General features: G+C 36.4%; 1 protein-coding gene across 2 annotated transcripts; it reads right to left on the bottom strand.

Annotated features, from left to right (window-relative positions):
- Positions 1 to 1,002: 1,002 nt before the first annotated feature.
- LOC105045318 (uncharacterized) lies at positions 1,003 to 25,733 on the bottom strand. 2 transcript variants are annotated; one of them, XM_010923554.4, is made up of 14 exons: positions 25,384 to 25,731; positions 25,258 to 25,298; positions 20,312 to 20,404; positions 19,962 to 20,036; positions 12,456 to 12,505; positions 10,573 to 10,662; positions 8,471 to 8,527; positions 7,029 to 7,098; positions 5,900 to 6,001; positions 5,778 to 5,830; positions 2,997 to 3,147; positions 2,795 to 2,879; positions 2,444 to 2,572; positions 1,003 to 1,342 (listed from the first exon to the last, which is right to left on the bottom strand). In XM_010923554.4, the coding sequence occupies exons 1-14, from the start codon at positions 25,628 to 25,630 to the stop codon at positions 1,161 to 1,163; spliced, it is 1,425 nt and encodes a 474-aa protein (XP_010921856.1). In that variant the 5' UTR covers positions 25,631 to 25,731; the 3' UTR covers positions 1,003 to 1,160. The 2 variants fall into 2 exon arrangements, with proteins under 2 accessions (XP_010921856.1, XP_029120472.1); XM_029264639.2 differs by lacking the exon at positions 5,900 to 6,001 and having other exon boundaries at positions 25,384 to 25,733.

Below are 25,733 nucleotides of genomic sequence, written 5' to 3'. Positions count from 1 at the left end.
GCAAATATCTTGATTCTGTTCTGAACTCGACCAAAGGAAATTTATCAAAGGTTGAACGTTCTGCCGTATGACAAGTTTCAGTGGTCGAATATTAACATCAACAAGCTTTCTTGTTTCCTTGCCCATGCCACTTTTGCCTTCAGACGCACTGCAAGAATCTAAAATCAATACTCATGTATCCATTTATTTCTGCATTTTATTTAGTTGTTATGTGCCTTCAACTTTGACCACCAAAACCACCAATAAGAAACGTGTGCGTGCACCCCAAATAGAAGAAGAGCATAACCACCAGCGAGGGATATATGTGCTGAGTTGAACTTTCTCCAAAGGTAAGAAGCTAAAAGTATTTTTTACCTAAAAAATAGTTTAGTAGCGCTTTCACCGAAGTCTTCATCTTTTGCTCTGTAATAAAAGTTGCACATCATTGAGCATATTAGTTTAATTACTTGGACGTGATCAGGTCAGATTATTGCCTGAAAAAAATTGTTTTTTTTTTTTTTTTTTTTTTTTTAAGACTGCCTTTTAGTTTGAATAAATGCAGTGAATCAATGCTGAACTCTCGTTGAAAGCTTCAAGAAGGGTTTGGAAGAAAAAGGAGGACATCATTGTTGTAGCTCGTCTTTACTAAGCTCGTAACTGTAGGAATGGTTTCTTAAACCTGCAATTTCATTCACGCAAATTAAGCTTAATGGATCAAAGAAGAGTTTAAGAAAATTCATGTGACGGCCTTTCAACTTGGTAACTCTCCTTGAATTGGCATCGAGTGTTGCGTGAAATCTGAAGAATCAGTTCACCCTGGGAAAAAGGCAGTCAAATTGTTGTACATTTGAAGTATAATTTGGAAGCAAACTTCGATTTAGAGAAATGGAGAAGAAAGTGGTGTTTGATTTAGAGAATTCTGAGACAACCAGGGAATTAACCATATCCGTTGTTTATTCAATTCCCACGACTTGGAATGAACCAACAAAGAAGCAATTTTGATTTATGAAACCAAATCACCAGTTCTCGCGAGCATAAAATCAAAAAGCAACAAAATGTTAAATTATGATATTTTACATGGCAATGCATAACAAATTTAAGAGATCTGAGACGTTCCAAGGGAGATTTTCTTGTGGGCTGTTGCTTTTTTCTCCTATTATACTAATGTGTCATCTTCTATTCTATTGGTTTATGACATCCTTGTATATCTCTGAGAATATAACAACCAGGGCACCTCCAAGGACAATGGAGAGAGTTAATTTTCCACCAGGAACCAGTGGGGGAAGCCTTGGAGATTGTGAACCATCTGAATATCTCTCTGACCAAGACATTGCAGCTGGAATAACTCCAAAGAGCACCAAAACTGAAAAAGAAAACTTTAAAGTTAAATCCCAAGTCCACAACTCACTAAATACCAATGAATAAAGTGAATATTCAGGAGAAATAAAATGTGAGTGCATCATCGACCACTGAAATTAACGAGGCCAATCAGTCTAACATTTTGCAAGAGAAGGCAAACAATCATTATTAGCAAATAGATGGTATAAATAGGTTTGCAGATGTGTTGTACACTAACGAGTAATATAGTAAAACCAATGTGATATCATTGGAAGGCAACCATCTGCAACCTACTGTTTTACTGAAACACCTTTAGCTAACCACTTTTTATTATACTCGTCCAAACATCAAAATAATCTAGGTCATAAACTTTGAGTAAATTCTTGTTCACCATATATGTTCTTACTGAAATTGTATGCAATATACCTTCCTTGTGTTGACTACTTTACCTTACATAATCTAAAAAAAATTCTATAACTTCCTGCAGCCTTCACACCTCAAATTTAACCGATCAAACAATAACATATCATGTGCAGAATTAATAAAATAAAATGACTTCAGTCAAATTTAATAAAAAAGAAAATCTTCTTTAAAAAAAATAGAAAAACATCAATATTGCAATAGTGAATTATGCATAATAGACAGTTTAAAGAGAGGACTTTACACTACGGATTTAGTGTTGGGAGTTGAACATTGCAAATTTGAACTGTTGGATGCATTCTACAAGGCCTAAAATGACTTAGTGTAGAAATTCACATGTCGACTTTGGGACAACCTAATACAAAGGCCCTAATGGTCTAGATCTGCATCAGGGAATGCTATGTGCGTGTACATATACAAACACGTGTCTGGTCAGTTTCAAATAAATTAGGACAATTGGCCATTGGGTCCAGCTCCAAGTGGAGAGATGGTGGTAAGAAAAATAAAATTATTCCAATTGAGTTCCAAATTTACATGCAATACTTTGAATGCCTGATTTACATTTTGGAGTTTAGATAGTAAAAATGTAGCTGATGAAATATATCTAAGTAGATAAGGATGGTTGGATTTTAACATTGTGTCCATCGGCTTGTTCATGCCTACTGCATGGAATATAGCCAAAAGTATTTTAGCATGGGAAATTTACCTCCATAAGTTCCAGCAAAATCCAAGGCTTTGAAAAATATCTCTGGATCAAGCAATGATAACACCAGAGGTGGTAGTAAAGTCAGCAGATATGGTAGAGGTTTAGTCTGGCCACTTGGCAGTTTAAGCACTGCAAATTTCTCACAGAAAGATAGAAAAAATAAATAAATAATAAGCTATGAAGATGGTAAACTGAGTACTCATTCGTTAATTAGACATGTGCATGGCATGTACAAATTGTTATCTTTTTATGCATGTGTTCCAATGTGCTGTAACATGTTGTGCTCATCTACAAACATCATATTATCCAATTTAAAGGATGAAATAAAGCTCAGAGGAAGGAACTACTTACAGTCAGAAACAAAGTCTGAAAGTCCTAGAACGAATCCAATGTATGATGTGGCTATTGCAAGAAATGAGAATGCCTCAACAATGGGCTGCACGACATTACATGAAAAGCAAGACTGATTCATCACTTTATTCCTCTTCCTATATCAATCAACTGATTAGAGCATGACCAGGTAAAACTCTAGGACAAGTAAAGCCAAACTTACTCCAATGATTCCATTGTTGGATCGTAGCAGCTCTAATGGGTCACTGACATAACTGCTGCTTGCACTCAGATTCGGTATAGTTCCAAGAATAACAGCATCCCAAATAAGAAACAGAACAAGGGGAACAGCAGTGCCAAGGACAATTGCAGTCCTGCAGTATTGTATCGACAGTATATGTTCTGGACAGATTTAGGCCTATGAGAGTGCAAGATGATACTATGCAATTGGTATTGACCTACAACCTTCTTGATATTTGGAAACTTTTTTTTTCAATATGCTGCAAGGAAATCTGCTGACTGGTATAAACAGCATGGTCAAAGATATAACATCTTTGTAAGCAAGTATTATAAACCTGGTCACATGCACTGCAACATGTACACATGCAACATGTCATATAGTATAGATAAATTGCATCAACAGTACTAATACACTCTGGCAATTTGGCTATAATCAAATGGAATGGAAAAGCTGTTCCGATTATTCAGCTAATGGATCGAATACATCTAAAATGCAAGATCAACTGATAATGCACTGGATAAATGACCAGCATTCTCCTTGCCTTTTCTGTTTGATGTGAATAAAACCAAGAAAGGTTAATGGTCACTTCACTGTTGAAAGCATTCTAAATGCACCAAAACACCCAGTATGTGTGTGCAAATGTGCCCGCATTAGTTGTACCAGACATTTATTTGAAATTGTTGGTAGCAGAGCCAACAACTTTTTGACCATGGACATGCATTAGGATTAGTGTCACCGAGGTAGCTTCCCTGTAGAAGGGTGAGGCAAAAGTCATCAATTTGTTGGCTAGGCATCAATCAGTAGGCACAACTATGGCCAAAAAATTGTTAGCATCATCATCATACCCCTCATCCCCCTCACCATCACAGATGTACCAGTAAAAATGTATGTATATGCTACACATAACACAAAACATATAAATACATCACACTGAAATATACAAACAAATATATACCAGAAACCTGCATGTGAGATGCACACTGCGGTACAAGGGGATGGATATTAGTTATTCTGCACATCTTGTTTTTCTATCTGTATCTACACACACACACACATATATATATATAGAGAGAGAGAGGCATATAACAAATAAGCAGGGTATTTAATTCATTCCTTCTTCCCATACCAATATGGCAGTCAGTGTTGATGCATCCTCAGCTTGGCTGTTGACATTATGTATAAGGTAAATGTAACATAGAAAGGCCAAGTTAAGATGTCCAGTCCTCTGAATAGCATAAAGACAAACCAAAAAGGCCATGCTGCGGTGTGTACCTAGTACAATCAGTAGATGAGCAAATATAATTACAGGGACAAGAATTAAGATTACAAAAATCATATCGGTCAAGATTGTTAGACTAATGACTCTTTGGCATGGTCTGCCGTACCCCTTCATACCGTTCGGTACCAGACGTACCATCATACCGATGCCATACCGGTACAATGTCTCATACTGTACTGATATTCGGTACGCTATCTTGTACCTTAACGAACTGCATACTGATATTATGATAGGATGGTTCCGATACAGGATCTGGTATAGAGATGGTGAACCTTGCTTTCGGGTTTGGGCGAGCACTGCACTTAGATTTCTAAAGGCATCAATTCTGAAAGTTATAAGCTTGCTCAGCCCAATGCAAAATGTCAAAGTTCTTTATTGTCCGATTACCGATGATCATATATGATAATCATGACAGGCGATATTGAACTTCTCAGGCCTAGACTTTTTATTGTTGCTTTATTAAATGACATAAATTGGAGGTAACAAATCTTCAAACTTCAATAAGCTTCAATAATGCAAGATGATACTGCATAATAAAACCTACAAACCAGGTGGAGAGAAATAACTTGTGGTCATTTTTATGGATAATGCAGTGAAATTTCTTTGTAAGATGCATGTATTTAAATTCAAGCCCCAGATGCAGGTTAGGTCCAGCTGGCCTTTCAGAACTGTATGCCACAAAAATAAGCGTAATAAGCCAGGCAATTCAAGTTGGCACCATCATATTTGGTATCTGATATGGTTAACAAACTTAAACCACAATTTCTACTAAACTCTTATCAGATAAGTTTTCAAGCAGAACAACTATTTGCCTGTTTAAGCTGTTGCTGGTAAGTTTAGGACAATATCTCTAAGTCTTGAGATGGCCATGAGCTAGAAGGTGGTTTCATGTTGCATGAAATGAGTGGCTTAACACTTGGGAGCCAATTCCGAAGTTACAATCAGACATCTGGAGGCTTACATCTGTTTTTGTAGCCTCTTAGTCATGTAATTCTATTTCATCATGATGTTATGCCTTTCCAGTATAGTTTGTTAATTACATCTCATCTTTAAGATGCAATTTACAAACATTGAGATTGAAGTTCTCTAACAGTACACCACCACATTATATAATAAAATCCCATAGGGGGAGACATTTTTCATTTTGGAATGCATCCACTTTTCCAGACTATAAATTGTCTCCACGTGCTTTATCCTTCATCTTCTTAATGTTTGTTATTTGCAAGGTTTGATGCTAAATATCCTTTTTGGATTTTAACTGCTTTTTTACAATCTTTAGGTCACAAAATCCCAAAATAATAATATTAACTTGGACTTAAATTTATAGATCATGAACGTTAATAGATTGTACAGTACTTAATCACAATAAGAAAATCAATCAATGTCATCTGTCAGCAAATACAAGGTGCACCCAAAATTGGAAGTTTCCAAAAAAAATTGCTGGTACTCGGTACAAATAATAACTTCACAAAGAAGAATTTCACCTGACTTTCGACAAGTTCCCCTCGAGATTTGTACAAAGAACTGGAACTACATTCTGAAAGGTAGCAAACGGATAGAGTTACTTACATTCAATTTTGAATTATAAGTTTTATGTTGGGGTTACCTGGTAAACAAAAGCAAGTGCAATTATGGGTATACTTTGTGGGATGGCCTCGACATGGGCCTGAAGGAGATAATGCCATTGCAGGTCTCTACTTGCCACTCCCTAAAAAATTACCTCAGCCTATCACTATCAAGCATGCTTATTATTCAGCAAGGAGGAATATGGAATATTCTAATGAAATGTTCTTGCAACATGTTAACAGCCTTTTCCAGAGAAATGTTATAACAATTGTAAAGTGCTGAAGTTGTATTCTCATGCATACAAACAACCGTTCCATGACACAAGGGTGAACTTTGGAATCAAATGGAAAGCTGATAAAATCTAGAACAGGTTCTATTTTATAACTAATGTGGGACAAGGTAAAGTTTGTCAAAATGACTCACCCTATTTGGCTTGACAATTCATATGTGCTGCATAATAATACTAAATTGTCAAGCATCACCACTTCTGCTAACTCTGAGTACCGTAACAAGCCAAGCTGATCTATTGCTAACCCCTAGTGAGATGCATTCACCTTTCTTCTGCGGTAGGTCTAGATGAGTATGGAAACATGTGATCAACATTACAAGTCTTGAGAGTTGAGACAAAGATGATTGATATTTTATGACAACCATGATTTGTAGAACAAATTGACATTTCATAACACCTATGGTCCAATTTTTTGATGAAATTATTGGTTTTCCACTAAGATTCATATTTGAATATGTCGGTATTAATGTAGTTTTTAAAATTAAAGTCACATGCGGTGCATGAAGCTATTAATATTAGCAATGCAAAGTTAAGATGCTTTGGCTCATAGAAGCATATGCAGCTATCAAACATGAGTAAATGCTTTAAACAATGACAACCCTCAATAGAATCAAAGATAGTTTAGCTATTTTTTTTTTTTAATTTTTTTTATTTTTAAATTAAAATGGTAATTGACACCAATTCTCAACATGCTGGCACATGGAACAGGGAAGGTATGGTGGATGACACCTCTTGAAACAAAAGTGGCATTGCATAAAACATAAGATTCTAATTTGACAAACATCATAGTCATATAACTTCAAAATTTTATTTTAAAAAAAATGATAGCAATGAATCTAAAGATTTCAGAAAAAAAATTATTCTTATGATAGACATTTACCACAAGAGAAGCGAAAGACACGATAATACCGAACACCAAACATCCATTAATGGCACCAATAACTTGCTGGCTGCAGTAACATATTAATTCAAAGTCATTGCAGAACTTGAAAGATGAAGAATATACACATCCCTCCACATAAACAAGCACATATCTATTTAGAAAAGAACTAGAAAGGATGGAAGTGTGATAAAATTAGAAAGGATAAAATAAATATATTGGAGGAGCTTGAGGAGTTGCACAAATTAAGAACAAAGTAATAAAAAATTGAGTGAGATGGTATGGACATGTATAATGAAGATTTGAGAAGGCTACAATCGAAATGCTGACTTAATTTACATTGAAGGTTGTAAGAAAAAGAAGGGAATAGCTAAGATAATAAGGATATAGATAGCAAGAAGGATATAAAGAAACTAGAAATAACACCAGAGTTAGCCCTAATCAGGAACACTTGGCAAATGAGGATCCATAAGGTGAAGCTAAATAGTTGGGCAAAAAAGGCTGGATAGTTATGATCAAGGTTTGCCATTTCGATATCGGACCTCATGCCAATACCATGTTGGTACAATGTCGCTACGTGCGGTACTGGGGTTCATTCGGCATATCGAGTCTTAGTTTGGTAATTGTACCATACTATATACTTGGTATGGGAAGGTACGCCCCGATATGGTGAACCTTGGTTATGTTTATAGGTAAGGCGTGGTTTGCGACCAGAATTGGAATCGAAATCGAAATTAGAATGGGAATTAGAATTGACCGTATCTTCTCACATGTTTGATTCATAACTGGAATCAAAATCGAAATCAGAATGGGATTTGAATACTAGGGGAGAGGAGGGATTGGATTTTGGATGATTGGGAATGGGCATGAGACTCCCCCCCCACCAAATAGCTGGAAAGGAAGTTTTTCATTCCCATTTCCATTCCAAAGTCCAACTTCCCCCAACCAAATATGGCCTTAATTATATGATTTTTAAATATTCATGAGTAGATAACATATATGCATTATCAGCATATGTAATGCTGATTTCAAGGACTTAAACATCAAATCTTTAGAGGTTACCATTGATACTCATTATAGAATATGAAAACAATTTAGTAAGTCATATGAGATTGTTATCATATTTCTTGTAAATGGTTTGCAGGTTTGTACCTTACTCCTTAGCATTTGCATTGAGAGAGTTTTCTAATTTGACTTAAAAAGGTAATACTCCCCATGTTATTTTTTAAGATACAAAGAAAAGAAAGGGATGCTCTCATATTTCCCAGAAAATATATAATCATTAAAAGATCGAGAATGCTTAACTAGAGCTAAAGCCTTGGTAAGGTTGACATTTGTAATGCCTAACTTTCCATATTGGTGGTACTTATAATTTTGTCTGGTTGTCTACACACATAACCTGCTTGAACATATTAGGAAATAAGAAGATACAACCACCTAACCTTCCAAAGTAGCATATGCCTCCAAAAACCAATGAAAACAAGGTTGCACTCTCCCATCTGCAAAAAAGCACCTACTTTCCATCATGAACAGAGAAATAGCCGGAAGTATTAGAATGCAATTGACAGCATGCAACTCCTGAAGAAAGTGCAAAGAACTATGTTGCATATATTTGGGAAAGGGAAAACAAAAAAGTGGGAAAGACCCGAAACAAGAACTCTGGATAAACACTATGCATACTTGTATATGTAATTACAGATGTAATTATGTACTTGCACATGAATGTACAGCTGTTTATACATATGTAGGTAGGAGGGTTGTAAATGATATTTTCAGTCATATAGGAAAAAAAAGGAGAAGATCCTGAGCCTGCACCTTACCTTTTAGTTAGATCCACTAAATGCATATTTGTGATGCCAACTACTTTGCTCTCCACTTACAAAACCAATTTTGAATATATACAAAATCTCGCCCTAAACAAATAAATAAATGAAAGAATCACACTCCCACATTCTGGTGGTACACCAACTAACACATTGCCCCATAGCCCTCCCTGCCCTGACAATTAGTGCTCAACTTACACTAACGGTCCCTTTCTTGTTGCAAAGGACAAGGCTCGAGGACAAACAAACATAGTAGGATTATGGTGGTGGATGCAACAGAAGTTGGATATGGTATTAGGAGTTGCAATCATGGCCAGCATACAAAGATGTGGTCAAAGTGGTGGTTGCAGTTGTGGTGTCTTTTTGTGAGATGAATGGTCAAGGAGAGTGATTTTCATTCAATTATCTCCTGAAAACAAGTCTTAGCATGCTCCATCAACTATTCAAGCTTTCTGTTGTAGTATTTAAACTCTAATCCTATTGGTTAACCCCATTCCCCCACTCACCAGAAAAAGAAGAGAACAGATACATGCACTCACAAGGATACCCATAAATATATGTATATGAAATACAGAAAGACAAATACACACTTATATCCCACCATAGCAGATAAGATTTATTCCTTTTTTTTTTGAGTTTGACTCAATCATTTCTTTGACATTTATCTTCATTCTTCGTGATAAACTTTCCCAGCATTTCTTTTTAAATTTTCATTGTTTTACTTTGTCCAGACTTCTTCTTTCCTAACTCAATGATACAAATCTGAGATGCTTTCCCAAAACCCCCAAGCCTAGATTTAAAAGGAAAAAAAAATGAAGGTTTCATATTAGAAACAAAGAAGCTCAAACTCAAATAGAGTTGAGCTACAATTATATCAGGAGAATTTAGATAAAATTCTTCTAGTGCAAAATACATGATGATGATGAGTATGCAAACAAGAATCAACAATTAGGAAAATGAAAGACATGCAGCTAATGTAAAGATACATGGCTTCGTTGAGCATGTTTACACAGATCCTACAAGTCCATACAACTGAGTTAACTTCTAGTCCTTTATAGCCCATGATGTGATAGTCTAAGGTTGCATTTGGTATCACTTCTAGTTTTCATGAAAACTAAAACCAGTTTCTATTTTTTTCCCATTTTTGAAAATCAAAACTCAAAATTTGTTTGATTGTCACTTGGGTTGCATTTGGCGGCAGGCAGTGGGCAGCAGCAGGGGCCTTCAAGGGTGGTGGCGGCAGTAGTGATTGAGGGGTGATGGTGACTATGGGTTGTGAAAAGTGAAAACCATATTCTTTTTAGTTTCCACAATTTCCAGAAACTAAGAGAGCCTTTTAAAAAATCAAAAATAGAAGTTGGGATACTAAATGCAATTTCTGCCTCATTTTCTATTGTTTTGAAAATAAAAATTGGAAACCAGAAACGGACAGTAATGCCAAATGGGGCCTAAATGAGTTCATAAAACACCACAACTTTGCAGTTATGATGAATGCATGGAAACAAGCAGATGGATACGAAACTAAAGCCACAAGAAAAATCTCATCTATCCAAAATAAAATCTAGTTAAGGTAAATTAGTGAAACTAGAGCACTATTACATCTAAGATTCAGAGTTAAGTACAATATCCAGAAAGCATAAACTTGATTAACTTGGAATGTTAAAACTATCTATTTCTTTTTATGATGTTGAAGAGAAAAAAATAGAAGTTGAGGTTCATACAATGGAATGCCAAAGGAATTTGTCAAAATCTCTGAAGAACGGGCCACATAAGCAACAAGAAGAGCATAATGTATAAATATGTATGACACGCTGCAGGCAGACAAACAATGAAGTCAACATCCTGAAAAAATGCTGAAGCAAATTATCTAGCTGAAAGATTGGAAAAATTTTGGTCAAAGACAGATGTGATGCAGTGGATTCAATGCACTTGTTATGTCACAAATTGAAATATGTGTGACAATGCAAGTCTAAATTCACAAACTAAATCTAGCTAACGAAAAGAGTATCCAAGAATTAAGCTTTAGCTACTGTACCATTACTTCCCTTTCCTTCCATTTCCCTCAAAATCAGTGGTTCATGAATGTATTTCGAGGACAAGAAGCACATCAATGGAAGGTTTTCTTCCTAAACTCCAGGGCCTCACAACTACATTGTAACATTTTTCTTTTTCAAAATTTTGTGGATAATTTTTTCACCATATGCCAGTTCATAAAAGCACAAACGAATTGACAATGTTTAGGTATAATGCGTACTTAGTTGTTACTAAATTTGCCGGAGTAGCTTCTTTGCATCTTTTTTCCAGATTTAACAAATGCTTGCCAGCTTGCCCAATCGAGTGCAAAGTATAACATGTATATATGTTTGTATGTATGTAATATGTACACATGTACACAAGTATGAGCATGTGTATATATACACATGTGCACGAGTCTATGTATACATGACAATATATGTTTGTGCAGGTAGGGCTATATACTACTCATAGGATTCATGGGACAAGTATGTATTTAGAAGTTAGACCGATGAAAAACGTGTCCTTCCTATGATAAATAAACAACTAATACTAAAACATTATTACCTGCAACACCTATTTTATGAAAAATAGGGATGGACCTGTTTTCACAAAACTTGTCTTTTCAGGCTTTAACTTGCCAATTTCAGTAACATGTGTTTACAGAAAAGTATCAGACAACCATCTACCTAAAACTCATTTATCTTGAATTTTACATAGACTTGTTTTCGTAAAACTTGTCAACAAACAGCTCCAAAATAAAAACAGTGACACATTTAATGATTCAACCAAATTAGCAAAAGTCCACCATCTCTTGTAAGTGCATAGGATTCAAGAGAATGATATTTGCTCATTAGCTTGTCTTTTGTGTTATATATAAACCTCTACCATCCATCCTGCACCCTGTATATGTGTAGCTAATGAAAGAATGTCAGACATCATAAAAAACTACCTGAACTATATAAAAGTGATCCATGATACGTAGACTACCGCCTTTTAGACTCATACTGTGGCATGCATAAACAATGGGGCAAGGATATGCAAAAAGGCTGAAGAGCATCAGATTAGGCCATTTATAGAGCACAGGCATTAGTGAGTTAATGGTAAAGTGGCAATCAAAATTTGAGAAGTTGGTTAGATCATGAGACAGAGGATTGTTGGCAACTCTGGGACATTTGGGTGTTGTCCAAAAGGTGGAGTGACAATGGAGACGATCACCCATAAGAGAGAAATGGTCAAATATGGATAACCTCAAATGTAATAGTAGCCATGGCACAATACTCTGCTTGTTTGCTACAACATATAACAGTTTAAGATCTAAGGGGACCAAGATGTGTAGTAATATTAAACATTGATTCAAGATAATTTTTATATCACAACAAACAAACCTTGTGCTACCATGCATATCCAGTTTTCTTATTTAATCTATGGTTATTGTCAACAAGTTGCATTACAGGCATTTATATTGAAACAAAATAACTTTTTCCAACATTCACAAACAGAATGGTCTTGTTTTTAGTGAATTATGACACAAGGATCCAGCTCTAGAATTGATTATCTAAGCACAAGATACTGCGATCTGTGAACTTACCAAGCAATTTGAACTCCAATTTTTCCAAGTGTTCTCATGGCCATTGACACCTGAATTATCACCAAAGCCAGCAAATGATAGTATATTAGTCATGATAGACTTTCTAGTGCAGCTACCTGCATTCTATCCTTGCCAAAACACATCTGTATGCCCATGAATCTTAGTTGCAATTCAAATGATGTCATGTAATACAAGATTTCCCATTCGAGGTTTACATATTTGCCACTGTGAAATAGATACAGATCTTTTACCATTTAAATCAAGAACATGCTAACAGTCAGATACTTCCATGTTTCATTAACAACAAGGAACTATGCTCTATTCATTGCGGCGAAACCCTATATGACTCAAACTAAAAATTATCTTTGCTATCAAGCAACTGGAAATATCTTTCATTTCATAATCAGAACATTAGCAACAACATATTCTCATTGATTTATAGTTGAGAGGTAAAGTGGTAAACAACATAGTTCTAACAAGCATTTAGGGTTTAACATAAAGAGAAAAACTATTGACCATCAAACTTGGAAGAAAGCAAAAGGAGAACCATACCAGAAAAATATAGGAAAGCAAATACGCATGGACACTGAACATTTACCTATAGTGTACATGGAGTACACAGTTACAAGTTCTAATACTTCAGAGAAAGATCCATATACTTCATATTTGACATATTAATATGAAGTTGGCTGTTGTTTGAGATATTATTGCTCATGATATCAGTATTCTCACTAAGATGACCTTTCCATAAAGTTTGATAACATGCTGCATCCTTGAAATTAAACGATCAACTGGAAATTTTCTTGCTTATTGATTTGTGTCTCTTACACGAAGAGCTCCATATACCAAACCTTGCTATCTTCCCCTTCATCTAAAATTTTTCCAGGTCTAGAGAAACTCTAGGGGGATGCACCTTGGTTGCATTAGCTTATATTGCAATATATTAGATAATTCAATCTGCCTACCAACTAGCTTTTCAGGTTCCATGATGGGCCCGTTTCTTGAATTCATCTGCTTTATCCAAGAATCCAGCACCAATTCTTGAAGATTAAAGTTGAATTCATAATAATTAAATTTTGTTCAAACCATCCATTGGTCTTTTGCAGCTCAACATCGTGTCTAATAGCCAATCTACAGCTCATTTCCCCTGATTTTCCCCCTAAATTTTTCTTCGGAAATCCGTCTCTTTAAATGATCGTCCTAATCAGAGATAAAGCTGGGTGCTTTTTTCCCCTTCTTTTTCATTAATTAGAGGTATTAGAGTATTATTGTATTTATAGCATTAGATGTATTTATGGCAGTAGCATAGTAGGCTTATTTTATTTTTTACTTCTATGCCTTATTTGTACATGTCCATTTATGCTGAGTCATCTGTACATATCTCTATAAATATTAATATAACCTTAGAGAGGAGTGTGCTACTTTTACCCATATTTTTTCATGGTATTAGAGTCAAAACCCTAACTTAATGTAAGCCGCCGCCATAAGTGATCATTTCCGATGGATCCTTTACCACTGATTACTCTTTCTTTTCCTTCTCTTTTCTCACATAACCATACCCATCTTTGGTGGATCCACATACCCATCATCAAACCTTCTCTTTTCTTTCACATTACTTTTTTCATTTTTACTGCTTGTTACGGTACCGCTACAGTACCATTGCAACAGTTTTGCTATAGTACCAATCTGCTATAGTAAATCATGCTATAGTACCAACCATCAATTCTTTGGTGTGACTTTTATTCTGTCATCTTACAACAAACTAATGGTGACGAACGTGCCTTCACTATGTTCCTCCATCAAAATCAAAATCTTAGTCCCGATTGAACTCACTGACACCATCTATCTGGTTTGGAAACAAGTATTTCTAGATGTACTTGAAAGTTTTGGAGTCTCCTCACATGTAGATGGCATAGCAATTGTCCCTCAAATAATTAAGAGAATCGATAACGAAGTTTGGGACAATCCGACCTACTCTATTTGCAAGAAAGAAGATACAACTATACTGTCATGAATTAACACGACATTATCTCTGAATATTTACAGATGGTGATATCTACTTTAGCAAAAACAGGCTCGAGACCTGGACGGTAATTGAGGTATATTTCTTAGATAAAACTGCATCCACCGCATTCTCTCTCAAATCAGAACTTCAGAACAAAAAGAAGGGAACAATGAGCATGACCAAGTACATGCAGAAGGTCAAGGCTATTGGAGACGCCCTAGATGCAATTGGAGAAGGTGAGTCAGATTACAACATAGTGATGACTGTTCTTTTATGGCTTTCAAAAGAATATCGAGGATTTGTGAGTGCATTGAACACCGACCGAACTAAGCTCATCTTTGATTAACTCCGTTCTCTCCTCATGTAGGAGGAGACCAAAGTACAGAGGCGAAGTCATCATCCAGCAAACTCATCACAACATGCCAGTGCCCTTTATGCCAACTGAGGTCGAGAAAATCGAGGTGGCTATGGAGGTAGATCTCGTGGAGACCGTAGACAAAGAGGAGGTCGTGGATAGCCATATGGTCGAGGATCTCCAAAACCATATCCTTCACAACCTTTTTCATATAATCCTAATTTTTTTTCTAATTCTTTTCCATAGCCACAGAAGCAAACCAGCCGTCAACTCCACCACATCAGCCAATATCCTCTTCATTACCATACACTGGAGTACAGTTATGTGGCAAATTCAATCACACCGCTCTCCAATGCAGATAGAGGTTTAATCACGTCTTTGTCTTTGACAACCTTCCACAAACTTTTATGGTCATGAACTTTCATGAATCTCCGGAGAAGGTTTGGTATCCTGACATTGCCGCTTCTAATCATGTGACATCAGATCCAAATATGCTTTTGAGTTCCAAGCCCTATAGTGGAAGAGATAGAATTTTTGTTGGTAATGATCAACTACTTTCTATTGCAAAAACTGGTGAAATAAAATTGATTACTCCTACTCGATCTTTTGATTTAAAAAATGTTCTCGTTGTTCCTTCCATAAAATGCAACTTACTTTCTGTTCGTCAGTTTTGTCACGACAATAACTCAACATTCGAATTTGACTTAACTGATTTTTTTTGTGAAGGAAAACCGAGATGGAGCTTCTACGATGCAGTAGTTCGGGAATGTCACTTTATCCTTTATTTTTGAGAGCTGCAAAGATAAGGAATAAGCCAAATCTACTTTGGTTGCTATGACACTTAGCAATGATCTTTGGTATAGGAGGTTAGGTCATTCGAGTCAATTGGTTTTGTCTAAGTTTATGAAAGAGAATAATGTGCCCCTTGATTCTGGAATAAATTTGTTTCATTGCAATGCATGTCATATTGGCAAACATGTAAAACTTTCCTTTAATGAATCTGAGTTCTTTTCGACTTGTCCTTTTCAACTAATTTCTAATGTATGGCAAATATATATTAATTCTGTTTGTGGTTTCAAGTATTATGTTCTATTTGTAGATGATTATTCTCACTATTGATGGATATATTTATTAAAATTCAAACATGAGATGTTTGACAAGTTTCTTGAATTTAAGACTTTGGTTGAAAATGTCTTTCAACAGAAAATTAAATCTTTCTAGTGTGATGGAGGAAAAGAGTACGATAATGAAAAATTCCTTACTTTATTTCATAATATGGTATAATTCACAGAATTTCTTATCCACGTACACCACAACAAAATGGAATAGCTGAACGAAAACATAGACACATTACTAATATTGCTAGAACTATACTTTTTCAACCTTGCATGCCTGCTAGGTTTTGAGCTGATGCGATTCAAACTACTATTTTTCTTAATAATCATATTCTATTATTGTTTTAAAGGGCAAATCACCTTACTATATCTTGTATGATCACTATCCTCCTTATGACTTGCAAATTTTGAAGATATTCAGATGCTTGTGCTATCCAAATCTACAGGACATCGCCGATCATAAGCTCTCTCCTCGGTCTCTATCTTATGTTTACTTGAAAATTTCTGATAAACATAAAGGGTTCTGATTCCTTTATCCAAATATTGGTAAAGTTTATACTTCTCGGCATGTTACATTCATTGGATCTATTTTTCCATACTCTTGTCTCTCCAAATTTACTAACTCTATACATTCTCATTCAAATTTTTAATTGTTTCAAGATTTCTCGTCCAATCCACCTTTGTTACGTAGTATCCCTCTACACTCAAAGCAATCTCACAATTTTATTTTCTTCCCAACAACAATTCTGCTTTGAATTCTTCTAGGTACTCTATTCCTAATGTTTCACCAAATTCCTTATAATCAAAAAGACTGCCTACCAACAAGATCTCTGCCTCCTCTCCACCTTGGACCGAGATACATGCTTCGTCTGACAATTTGAAATAATTTCGTGTCTATTCTAGAAGATCTTGTCCTCCCAAATCTAAAACCGAACCCCCAGTCATAGCCGAAATCATGCCTGAGCCTGCACTCCTAAATCAGACCAGTCCACAATAAGGGATCGATCCTCACTTGGATCGGCTGAGACCGATCCAGTTGTTGGGACCGATTCCTCTAATGCGACCGAGCCGCCACCCTTCTCTATACCCTCCATCACTCCTGTATTGTCTCCTATTCGCACCCACTCTATGCTCACAAGATCACTTGTCCGAAAGTGAGATATATTCTCTTCCCTCCTGACTTCCATGTCTTCTACTTTACCTACTGAACCTAACTCTTTTTCTAAAGCCTTTCAACATGCAGGTTGGCGACAGACAATATTGGATGAATATCAAGCCTTACTCTCCAATGCTACCAAGGATCTTGTGCCTTCGCTGCCCTCTGTTAATCTTATCGGCTGCAAGTGGGTCTCCAAAGTGAAACAAAAGGTAGATGGCTCTTTGGAGCACCTTAAAACTCAATTGGTTGCTCAAGGCTATAAACAGCAATTGAGGATCGACTTTGATGAGACCTTTCTGATAGTTAAGCATACTACTATTCGCACTGTCATGTTTGTTGCTATCTCTTCTGGATAGTTTCTTCGATTGTTAGATGTTAAAAACACCTTCTTTTATGGGATGTTGTTTGCAGAGATTTACATGAAGCAGCTGCTTGGTTTTATAAATCCGTCCTACCCCCACCATGTTTGTCGCTTGCGGAAGGCTATTTATGGGCTCAAATAGGCACTCTGTGCCTGGTTTCAATGGTTTACCTCTTTTCTTTCTGAATTAGATTTTCAAAGGAGTATAACTGACCCTTCCATGCAAGGTTTGTGGAACCGGTACTGATGGCCGTATCGGCCGGCCGACGGTAGAGTTCGGTATGCCCCCGTTTCGTTCCGAACTAAGGCGAACCGACGAAGAAAACGGAGCCGAATCGGAAAAAAAAAAGAGAGAGAGAAATAGAGAGAGAGAGGAAGAAAGAAAAAGAGGGAGGGGGGGTTCGTTGGAGGGCCTCCAACGGGCCTCCATGACCCGCGGGCGGCGTTTACGCCCCCTGCGGCTCCGCGGCGTGAAACAAAGGCGATCCACTCCAGTTTTTCAATTTTTTTTTCAAAAAATCTTTTTTTAAATGAAGTCGGCACTGGATTTGTGGGCATCACTTAAGTGAAGCCGACAAACCTGATGCCGGCTTCATTTAAAAAAAAAATTTAAAAAAATACAGAAAATAGGGACAAATCGCCCTATTTCACGCCGCGGAGCCGCAGGAGGCATTTACGCCACCCGACGGACACGATGGCCCGTCAAAGGCCCTCTGGCGGCCCCTCCGGCGGATCCCCCTCCTTTTTCTTCCTCTCTTTCTCTTCCTCTCTTTTCCTCTTTTTCTCTCTTTTTTTCCCTGGCACCGGCATGTGCCGTTTTCCATACCGGAACCATCTCGGTTCTTCGTTGGTGCGGTTCGGCACACCCCGAACCGACCAGTTCGGGATGATTTCGAAAATGCTGCTTCCATGTTTGTGTTCCATTTTGCACAAGAGATCATTATCCTCTTATTATATATTGATAATCTTATCATTATTGATAGCTCCTCCTCTCTATTGGCTTCCTTAATTTCCACCTTGTAGGCTGAGTTTCCTCTTCATTACTTCCTAGGAGTGGAAGTATCTAATTCAACTAGTGGTGTATTCCTTAATAAAAGTATGCTCATAACCTCCTGGAGCACCATAGTTTCTCTTTCAGCAAGCCGATCTCTACTCCTGTTGCGCTTAACACCAATGTGTCTGCTCACGAAGGTCGCCTACTTGAGGGCTCTTACACTCATTGTCACATCGTGAGGGCTTTGCAATATCTTACTTCACTCATCCAGACATCTCTTATGCTGTCAACCTCGCGGCCCAGTTTTTGCATGCTCTGCATGAACCATATTTCCAAGCTGTCAAGTGCATCCTTTGCTACATTTATGGTACTTTGTCCTATGGGCTTCAGTTTTCTCGATGTCAGCATCAATCCTTACTGGCCTATTCAGATGCAGACTAGGCAGGATGTCCTGATACTTAGCGCTCTACTTCTGATTTTTGTACTTTTTAGATCCAAATCTTATTTCATCGTCTGCTAAAAAACAACCTACTATATCTCAATCAAGCTTTGAAGCCGAATATCGCTTCATCGCATTTACACTTGCTGAGACCATCTGGATTCGCCATCTTTTTCAAGATCTTGGTGTGGCCCTAGTGCGGCCTATCTCTATTTATTGTGACAATCTGAGCCTACTTATATTGCTGCTAATCCGGTTCTTCATGCATGCACCAAGCACATTAAGTTTGATCATCATTTCCTATGAGAGAAAGTTCAAATAGACAATTTGTCTCTTCTTTATATTTTTTCTGATAAGCAACTTGCTGATATCTCTACGAAGCCATTGTCCACTTCTCGATTTACTCTACTTCAATCCAATCTTCACATTCGACCACGGGATGTTCAGATTTAGGGGAATGTTAGAGTGTTATTGTATTTATGGCATTAGATGTATTTATGGCAATAGCATATTAGGCTTATTTTATTTTTTACTTCTATGTCTTATTTGTACATATCCATTTAGGCTAAGTCATTTGTACATATCTCTATAAATATTAATACAAACTTAGAGAGCGGTGTGTTGCTTTTACCCATATTTTTTCAAAAGGATTTTTTTTTTGAGTTGAGTGACGGTATTTTGAGATATGAGATGCATGAGAGAGAGAGAGAGAGAGAGAGAGAGAGAGAGAATCAGAGAGTATTTTGAAATATAAACGACCATTTGAAGGGAATATTCCAAAATTCAAAACTCTGTTTTTCTTGTAGGTTTGTTGTATAAATAAAATTACACTAGCAATTAACCATAAAGTTGCAAATTTTTGAAGGAAAGTCTATATGAACAAATTTTTGAAGGAAAGTCTCCACTTGATTCTGTACTAATATCAAAAAGAAAAAGAAAGAAAATAAAAGGTACTAAAGAACTTAGTTAACAGAAACAACCAGAATTATGAAAATCTGAAGTAATGAAGTATTAAAAGAGATAATACTAGCCTTTGGTAGAAGAGATGGGATCTCAAATAAAAGGATAATATAGTTACCAATGAGACACCTCCAGAACCAAGCTCACACATTGTATTCACATTTACTTCTGCAATCAACAATCCTGTCACAACCTGCAAATTAGAAGATGGACAAAATATTGGCACACAGTTCATTCCAAATACAAATTTAATGGTTTGCATTACGTGGAATGTTAAATTACCATTGCCTTCCTGGGAGAAAGTAAAACTATATGGACTGCGGTTAAAGCAGAACTACATCAAAATTAATAACAACATCATGGATTCATGTAAAAAGGTGCACCTTTTGAGAAGGTTCTTTGGTGGCATTTCAGTCACCTGTTAAAGGATGGCTCTGATAATTTACCCAATCTATAATGAGCTATTACCATATATATCCAGCAAAGAATGCATGTTATTGCAGAGGCCAGAAATCCAGCTTCTTGTGTGACTGCAGGGATAGCAAGGATACCTGCACCTACCTACGAAATTTAATGGCATTTGAAAAAGCTTATCAAAGAAAACATATATAAACATCTACGAGATAGAGAAAAACAAAAAGCATGGATGAATCACTATATGCTTGTCAGATGAGTTACTCTTTCAGAAGGATGAAACACACAAACACACGATATACCTATATTTTGTACATAAAAAGGGCGTTCTAATGCATGAGACTCCCATCACTGTGGGGCTATAGGGATGGTTATATATGCACAGCCTTAGCCTCATGTGTGGAGAGGTTTTTTCCGTGTTTCAAACCTGTAACACCCAAGTTACAATGGAGCAACCTTACTATTGCATCAAAGCCCACCATCTGCCCATATCTTGTATGTATATCAGTGAAAAATATCTTTCATGTCTAACAGCAAGAATAACCTGTGTATTGCATGTTCATTTGTGTTTAGCATGTGCATATGCAGAAATTGAAACAGTGCACTTCCACATATCTAGTGTCTGCTGTTCAAGTTGTCACGTGCAATGTAGAAGATAACATTGTTTCATACAAGTATTGCATTGCATATAATGGGTAATAATTTAATGGGTAGTATTTCTATGCCTCTCAATCAGGGGGATTTTCCCTGAAGTACACTATTTTCTAGAGAAGGGAGATTTTATTCATTAGTGGGATGTTTTAGGATTACTGTGGTAAATGGGCCATCATTATCAAGATTTTGACTGATGGGCAGTCATGTAATATGTATTTAACCTATTAGTGGACTGCTGAAGCATAGAGACATTTTGGTCCTTTGGCATTACATTATGGATAGAAACGCAGAAGAGCAAAGCAAAAATAAATAGGTGCAGATACCTTTCTTTCTTCTCTTCTTTATTTCTTTGCTCCTTGTTGCTTCACTTTGATATTATTACATATTACACATGTGTGCCAATCTTTTCTCCTCCAGGTATTATTTTTTCTCTTCTAGCAAGCATTTTAATTGCTAAGTGTGATGCTTGTGTGTGTGTCTCTCATGATGTGTAATGTGATTGGTTTTAGCCTTTAAGACCTATTGATCCATGGTGTCATCTGTGACCACATGGTCTCATAGAAAAGACATAAGATATATCATCTTTGTATAATTCCATCCAAAACTTTGAATCTTATTTAACAAAATCCTACAACTGGCATGATCCAAAGCTAAGTTCCACCTTTTCCTATCCTTTATAAATTTGTGTAAGATTGACATCATACATCTTTCCTATCAAAAGAAAGAGTGCTGATTGGGTATCAGAAAGGTAGGAATTTATTTGTGGGTGCATTTCAAGGCAGAAACACGTGAATACTTGTGCTCCTATTTTCTGCTGTTCCTCATTATCCATGTCGCCCAAGATTCTCAAACATCCAAGTACTAGTTTATCAGCAAAATCAAAACCAAAAAAATACATTTTTGATACTTTAAAAACTGCTGTTGAATCAAGCACAAGTACAGCCCACAAAGGCAACTATTGCCCCTGTATGTTTGAGAACTAAAGTGAAGTGCAACTATTTCCCCTGTGTTTGAGAGTTAAAGTGAAGTACTCAAGTACCCTTTTTAACCAAGAGAAGATGATTATGAAGATGCACATTGTCACACCTCTGACCCGAGATCGCGAGCCAGAAGTCGAGGCAACCGCCGCATACTCATGAAAAACTCTCCCCACCAATATGCAAGAGATGATATCATAAAGCAACCACGGAACAAAATTCAAATAATTTATGTTCAACTCTAATTTAAATAACTAAATCAAATGTCTTATAAAATAAAATTTCATAGTTTTTCATTAACATCAAGAAATCCTACTCTAGATAAAGATATCAAATTCTACTTCTAATTCACTCTCCCTTATCCAAACCCCGAGTCAAGCTTGTCCTTTGAATCTATAAAAATAGCAAAATATAGGATAATGAGCTAAACAGCCTAGTAAGCAATGTACACTTTAACTAGATAAATTTAATAATAATAATATACAAAAAATAATCATGCAAAATGCATCAATTCAAAATATACAGCACTAATTAAATAAGATCCATGCAAATTCACTTTCTTTCATAAATCGAATTTTTTTAAAACATCATGTTCATCTCGACAGCCATAAACTAAATCAAAATACCAATGTATAACCCCCACTGGCAGAGTATCAAATTACTAGTATTTAACCATCCCACTGGCAAGATATCAAATTAATTACCATCATTTAACCACTCCACTGGCAGGGTATCAAAGTAATTATCTGTGGTTAACCATCCCACTAACAATGTATCAAAGAAATTGCCAGCATTTAACCTCCATTGGTGAGGTTCGATTCATAATCAGGCTACGAGTTAAAATTCATCTCAAATCAAAACACTTTTCTCAAAACATCTTTCATATTCCAAATCAAATAATTCATAAATCATGCAACACTGAAATCTATTAAACGATCTATATCAAATTCAATATATTCGATCATAAATTATTTAATATTTCAAAAAAGAGCATATTCAGTAATTCAAAATACCATGCATCGGATTCATAAAATATATATATTTCAACATAGAAAATATTTAATAATTTATCGATAAATCTAAAAAAATGAAGCATCACTTACCTCACATGTATTCCAATAAATCCATATAATTCTATAAATTTGTTTTCAAAATCTTTAATTTATAAATCATATTGCAGTATCCCACCGCTGGACATCTTGTCGAGACAACTACACTCCTAAACATAATTAAGTCCAATAATCAAAAAAGATGCAAATAATCAAGGGAGACATGATGAGTGTTAGTTGCATCCTATAGTTTGGATTGGTTCAATTATATTAATTTTATCTGATTGAGGATGATCAAATCAGTAGTGTTCAACAAAAGTCAAGATAGAGACCAACACGGTTCTCGATGATCAAAGATCAGTTCAATCAAATAATTTCATTTAGTCAAGATCAAAATAAGATACAGTTGGCTCCATAAAGATTACATAGATCAAATATGATGAAATTCGGATTCAGCCAAGATGCTATCCGCGATCGCGGTTCAGGATCATTCACTAAACTCGATCAAAATCATCGAAAAAAAGTTCTTCGCTAGACTAATCTTAGAGAGAGAAATCATCATAGAGAGAAATAATTTTAAAGAGAGAAAATTCATAGAAAGAGAAAGTAGAGAAAGTCAGACTTTCTAGAGAGAGAAAGTAAAGATTCAAAATCAAAGAAGGGAGAGAGGGAGAGGGAAGAGAGAGAAAGTTGGTGACGACCACCAACATCGGAAAACCAAAGAAAGGGGTGAAAAACTAGGGGAAAATAGAGGATTTTCTCGTCTTAATTTTTTCGACGATGCGGACGGCCGACGAGGTTGTCTAATGCTATGGGAAGAAAGGGGAAAGAGAGAAGAAAGAGGGATGGGGCTTACCATGGGCTCCGACGGACTCTCCAACCCGATTTCCGACAAGCACAATCACAGTTTCGGAAACAAACTCCGACAATTTCGCCGACTTGGCCCTCAATTTTTGATGGAAAAGAGAGGGGAGTCCTCTTCCCTTTAAATAGGGCTAGAGGGGGAGGAGTTCCACTCCTCCCCAATGGTGGATTTCATCCCCGACTAGGAGTTGAATCAGGGAACCAATTTCTTTTTTTTTTTGTTTTCACCTGCTTTAGGATTGGTGCAAGATTTGGGGTATCACATACATATTACAACTTGATTTTGGAATGACATGGAGCCACAGATTAATTCCATTGTAATGTTTCTGAAGACTTTAACAAAATTTCAAAAGCCTTTAAGATAATGTAGTTCTGAAATTAATCTCAGAAAAGTAATTAAGCTGATTTTCAAAGTTCCAGTCCTCCGAGAAAAAAAAATTTCTAATCACTACATTTCTATGATAGAATTTTTGTAAAATTTTTCTCCTCATTTTTTCCCTCGTCTTGTTCCTTGTGCTTCTTCTCTTTCTACAAGATGCAGGTCAGAGACCATTACCTTATCATTAAGCTTTAAGCAATTTCAAGAAGTCAGATTCAGCCTTAAACATATTTTTCTTGGTTCGCTAAATGTGAGGCTTATAATTGTATTGTTAATAATAGGGGTGCAAACGAGTCGAATTGCTCGTGAGCTACTCGAGCTCAACTCGAGTCTGAGCTCGATTCGACTCGGTTATTATCGAGCTTGAGTAGTCGAGTCGAGTTCAAGTAGCTTTTCGAGTCAAACACGAGTAGCAGAATACTCGACTCGAAATCTCACAAGCTTACTTGAGTTTATATATATTTAATAATATTATTTTTATTTATAATATATATATTAATACATATATTATTAATAAGTTAAAACTCGATTTCGAGCTTAAACTTGAGCTCGAGTATGGCTCAGTTGATATTTGAGTCGAGTCGAGTCGATCTCAAATTTTATTTATTTTTTTTGAGCTGAGCTCGAGTTTGAAATATTAAGACTCAGTCGATCTCAAACCAAGTTTTGAGCCTGAATATTTTGAGTCGAGTCGAGCTCGCAGCTACTTGGCTCGGCTCGATTGCACCCCTAGCTAGTAATAAGCATGTATTGTCCTTTCCTTAACTATGTTAGATGCATTGTCTACTAAGGTTGTCAGCATTCATACTTTCCTAGTTTGTCACTTGTCTCTTCAATTTATATTCCTCAATTTCCTTCAAATCTATTGCATGTGACTAAGACAATTACCATAACAAAGCCATATATAACACATTATAAGTATATAGTCTTCAGAATAAATTATGTTGCCCAGATCAGAATCTGATATCCGATATCACTGCATATCTGTCACATGTTCATGGATATATATATATATATATATATATTTAAATTCCGCAGACCAAAACATTTAAATGCAGCTGAATAAGAAATCCTTACCGTCGTGCCAGCCACCAAAAATATCGCACTGGTAACGCTACCTGATATCCAAAAGAAACCACTGAAAACGCCCCACCGAGGTTTCTAAAGCTTTAAGTAGTTAGAGTTGGAGAGAATAGCGAATACCTGGCTCTCTTTTCATGGTAGCCTGGTTGAGGTTGGAGAAGAGCCTCTCGAACTCTTCAGTGGACTGCCTCCGGGATAAGCATTTGAGGGTTCTGAAAGGAGTCGGGCGCAGGTTACGCGAGGGGAATTGGAACCATTGAGATGGTTCTTTGGTAGGAGGAATGGTGGGACAGGCTACAAGAGGTTTTTTCCTTGAGGGGAAGGAGAATGGGGAAATTAGGACAGAGGAAGCAGAGGTTAAGACCATTTTCCTTTCCCTCTGTTTCTTTCCTCCTCTCTCGGCCCCTCGAGTATGGATCAGCAGAGTACGAGGGAATTATGGATGGAGTGGGGACCCGTTGCATCGCAAT

This window comes from Elaeis guineensis, chromosome 5 (genome assembly GCF_000442705.2).
Source record: "Elaeis guineensis isolate ETL-2024a chromosome 5, EG11, whole genome shotgun sequence".
Taxonomy (NCBI): Eukaryota; Viridiplantae; Streptophyta; class Magnoliopsida; order Arecales; family Arecaceae; genus Elaeis; species Elaeis guineensis.
The sequence above is the reverse complement of the archived record's forward strand: the minus strand, read 5'-3'. Positions and strand labels throughout refer to the sequence as shown.

Excerpts from the sequence above, each read along its gene's own strand:
- LOC105045318 (XM_010923554.4), bottom strand. The coding sequence starts at position 25,630 with ATGGTCTTAACCTCTGCTTCCTCTGTCCTAATTTCCCCATTCTCCTTC. Across the intron at positions 25,299-25,383 it reads TACCATGAAAAGAGAGCCAG|GTAGCGTTACCAGTGCGATA; the intron begins GTATTCGCTATT and ends TTTGGATATCAG. Across the intron at positions 3,148-5,777 it reads GGGAACTTGTCGAAAGTCAG|GACTGCAATTGTCCTTGGCA; the intron begins GTGAAATTCTTC and ends ACAATACTGCAG.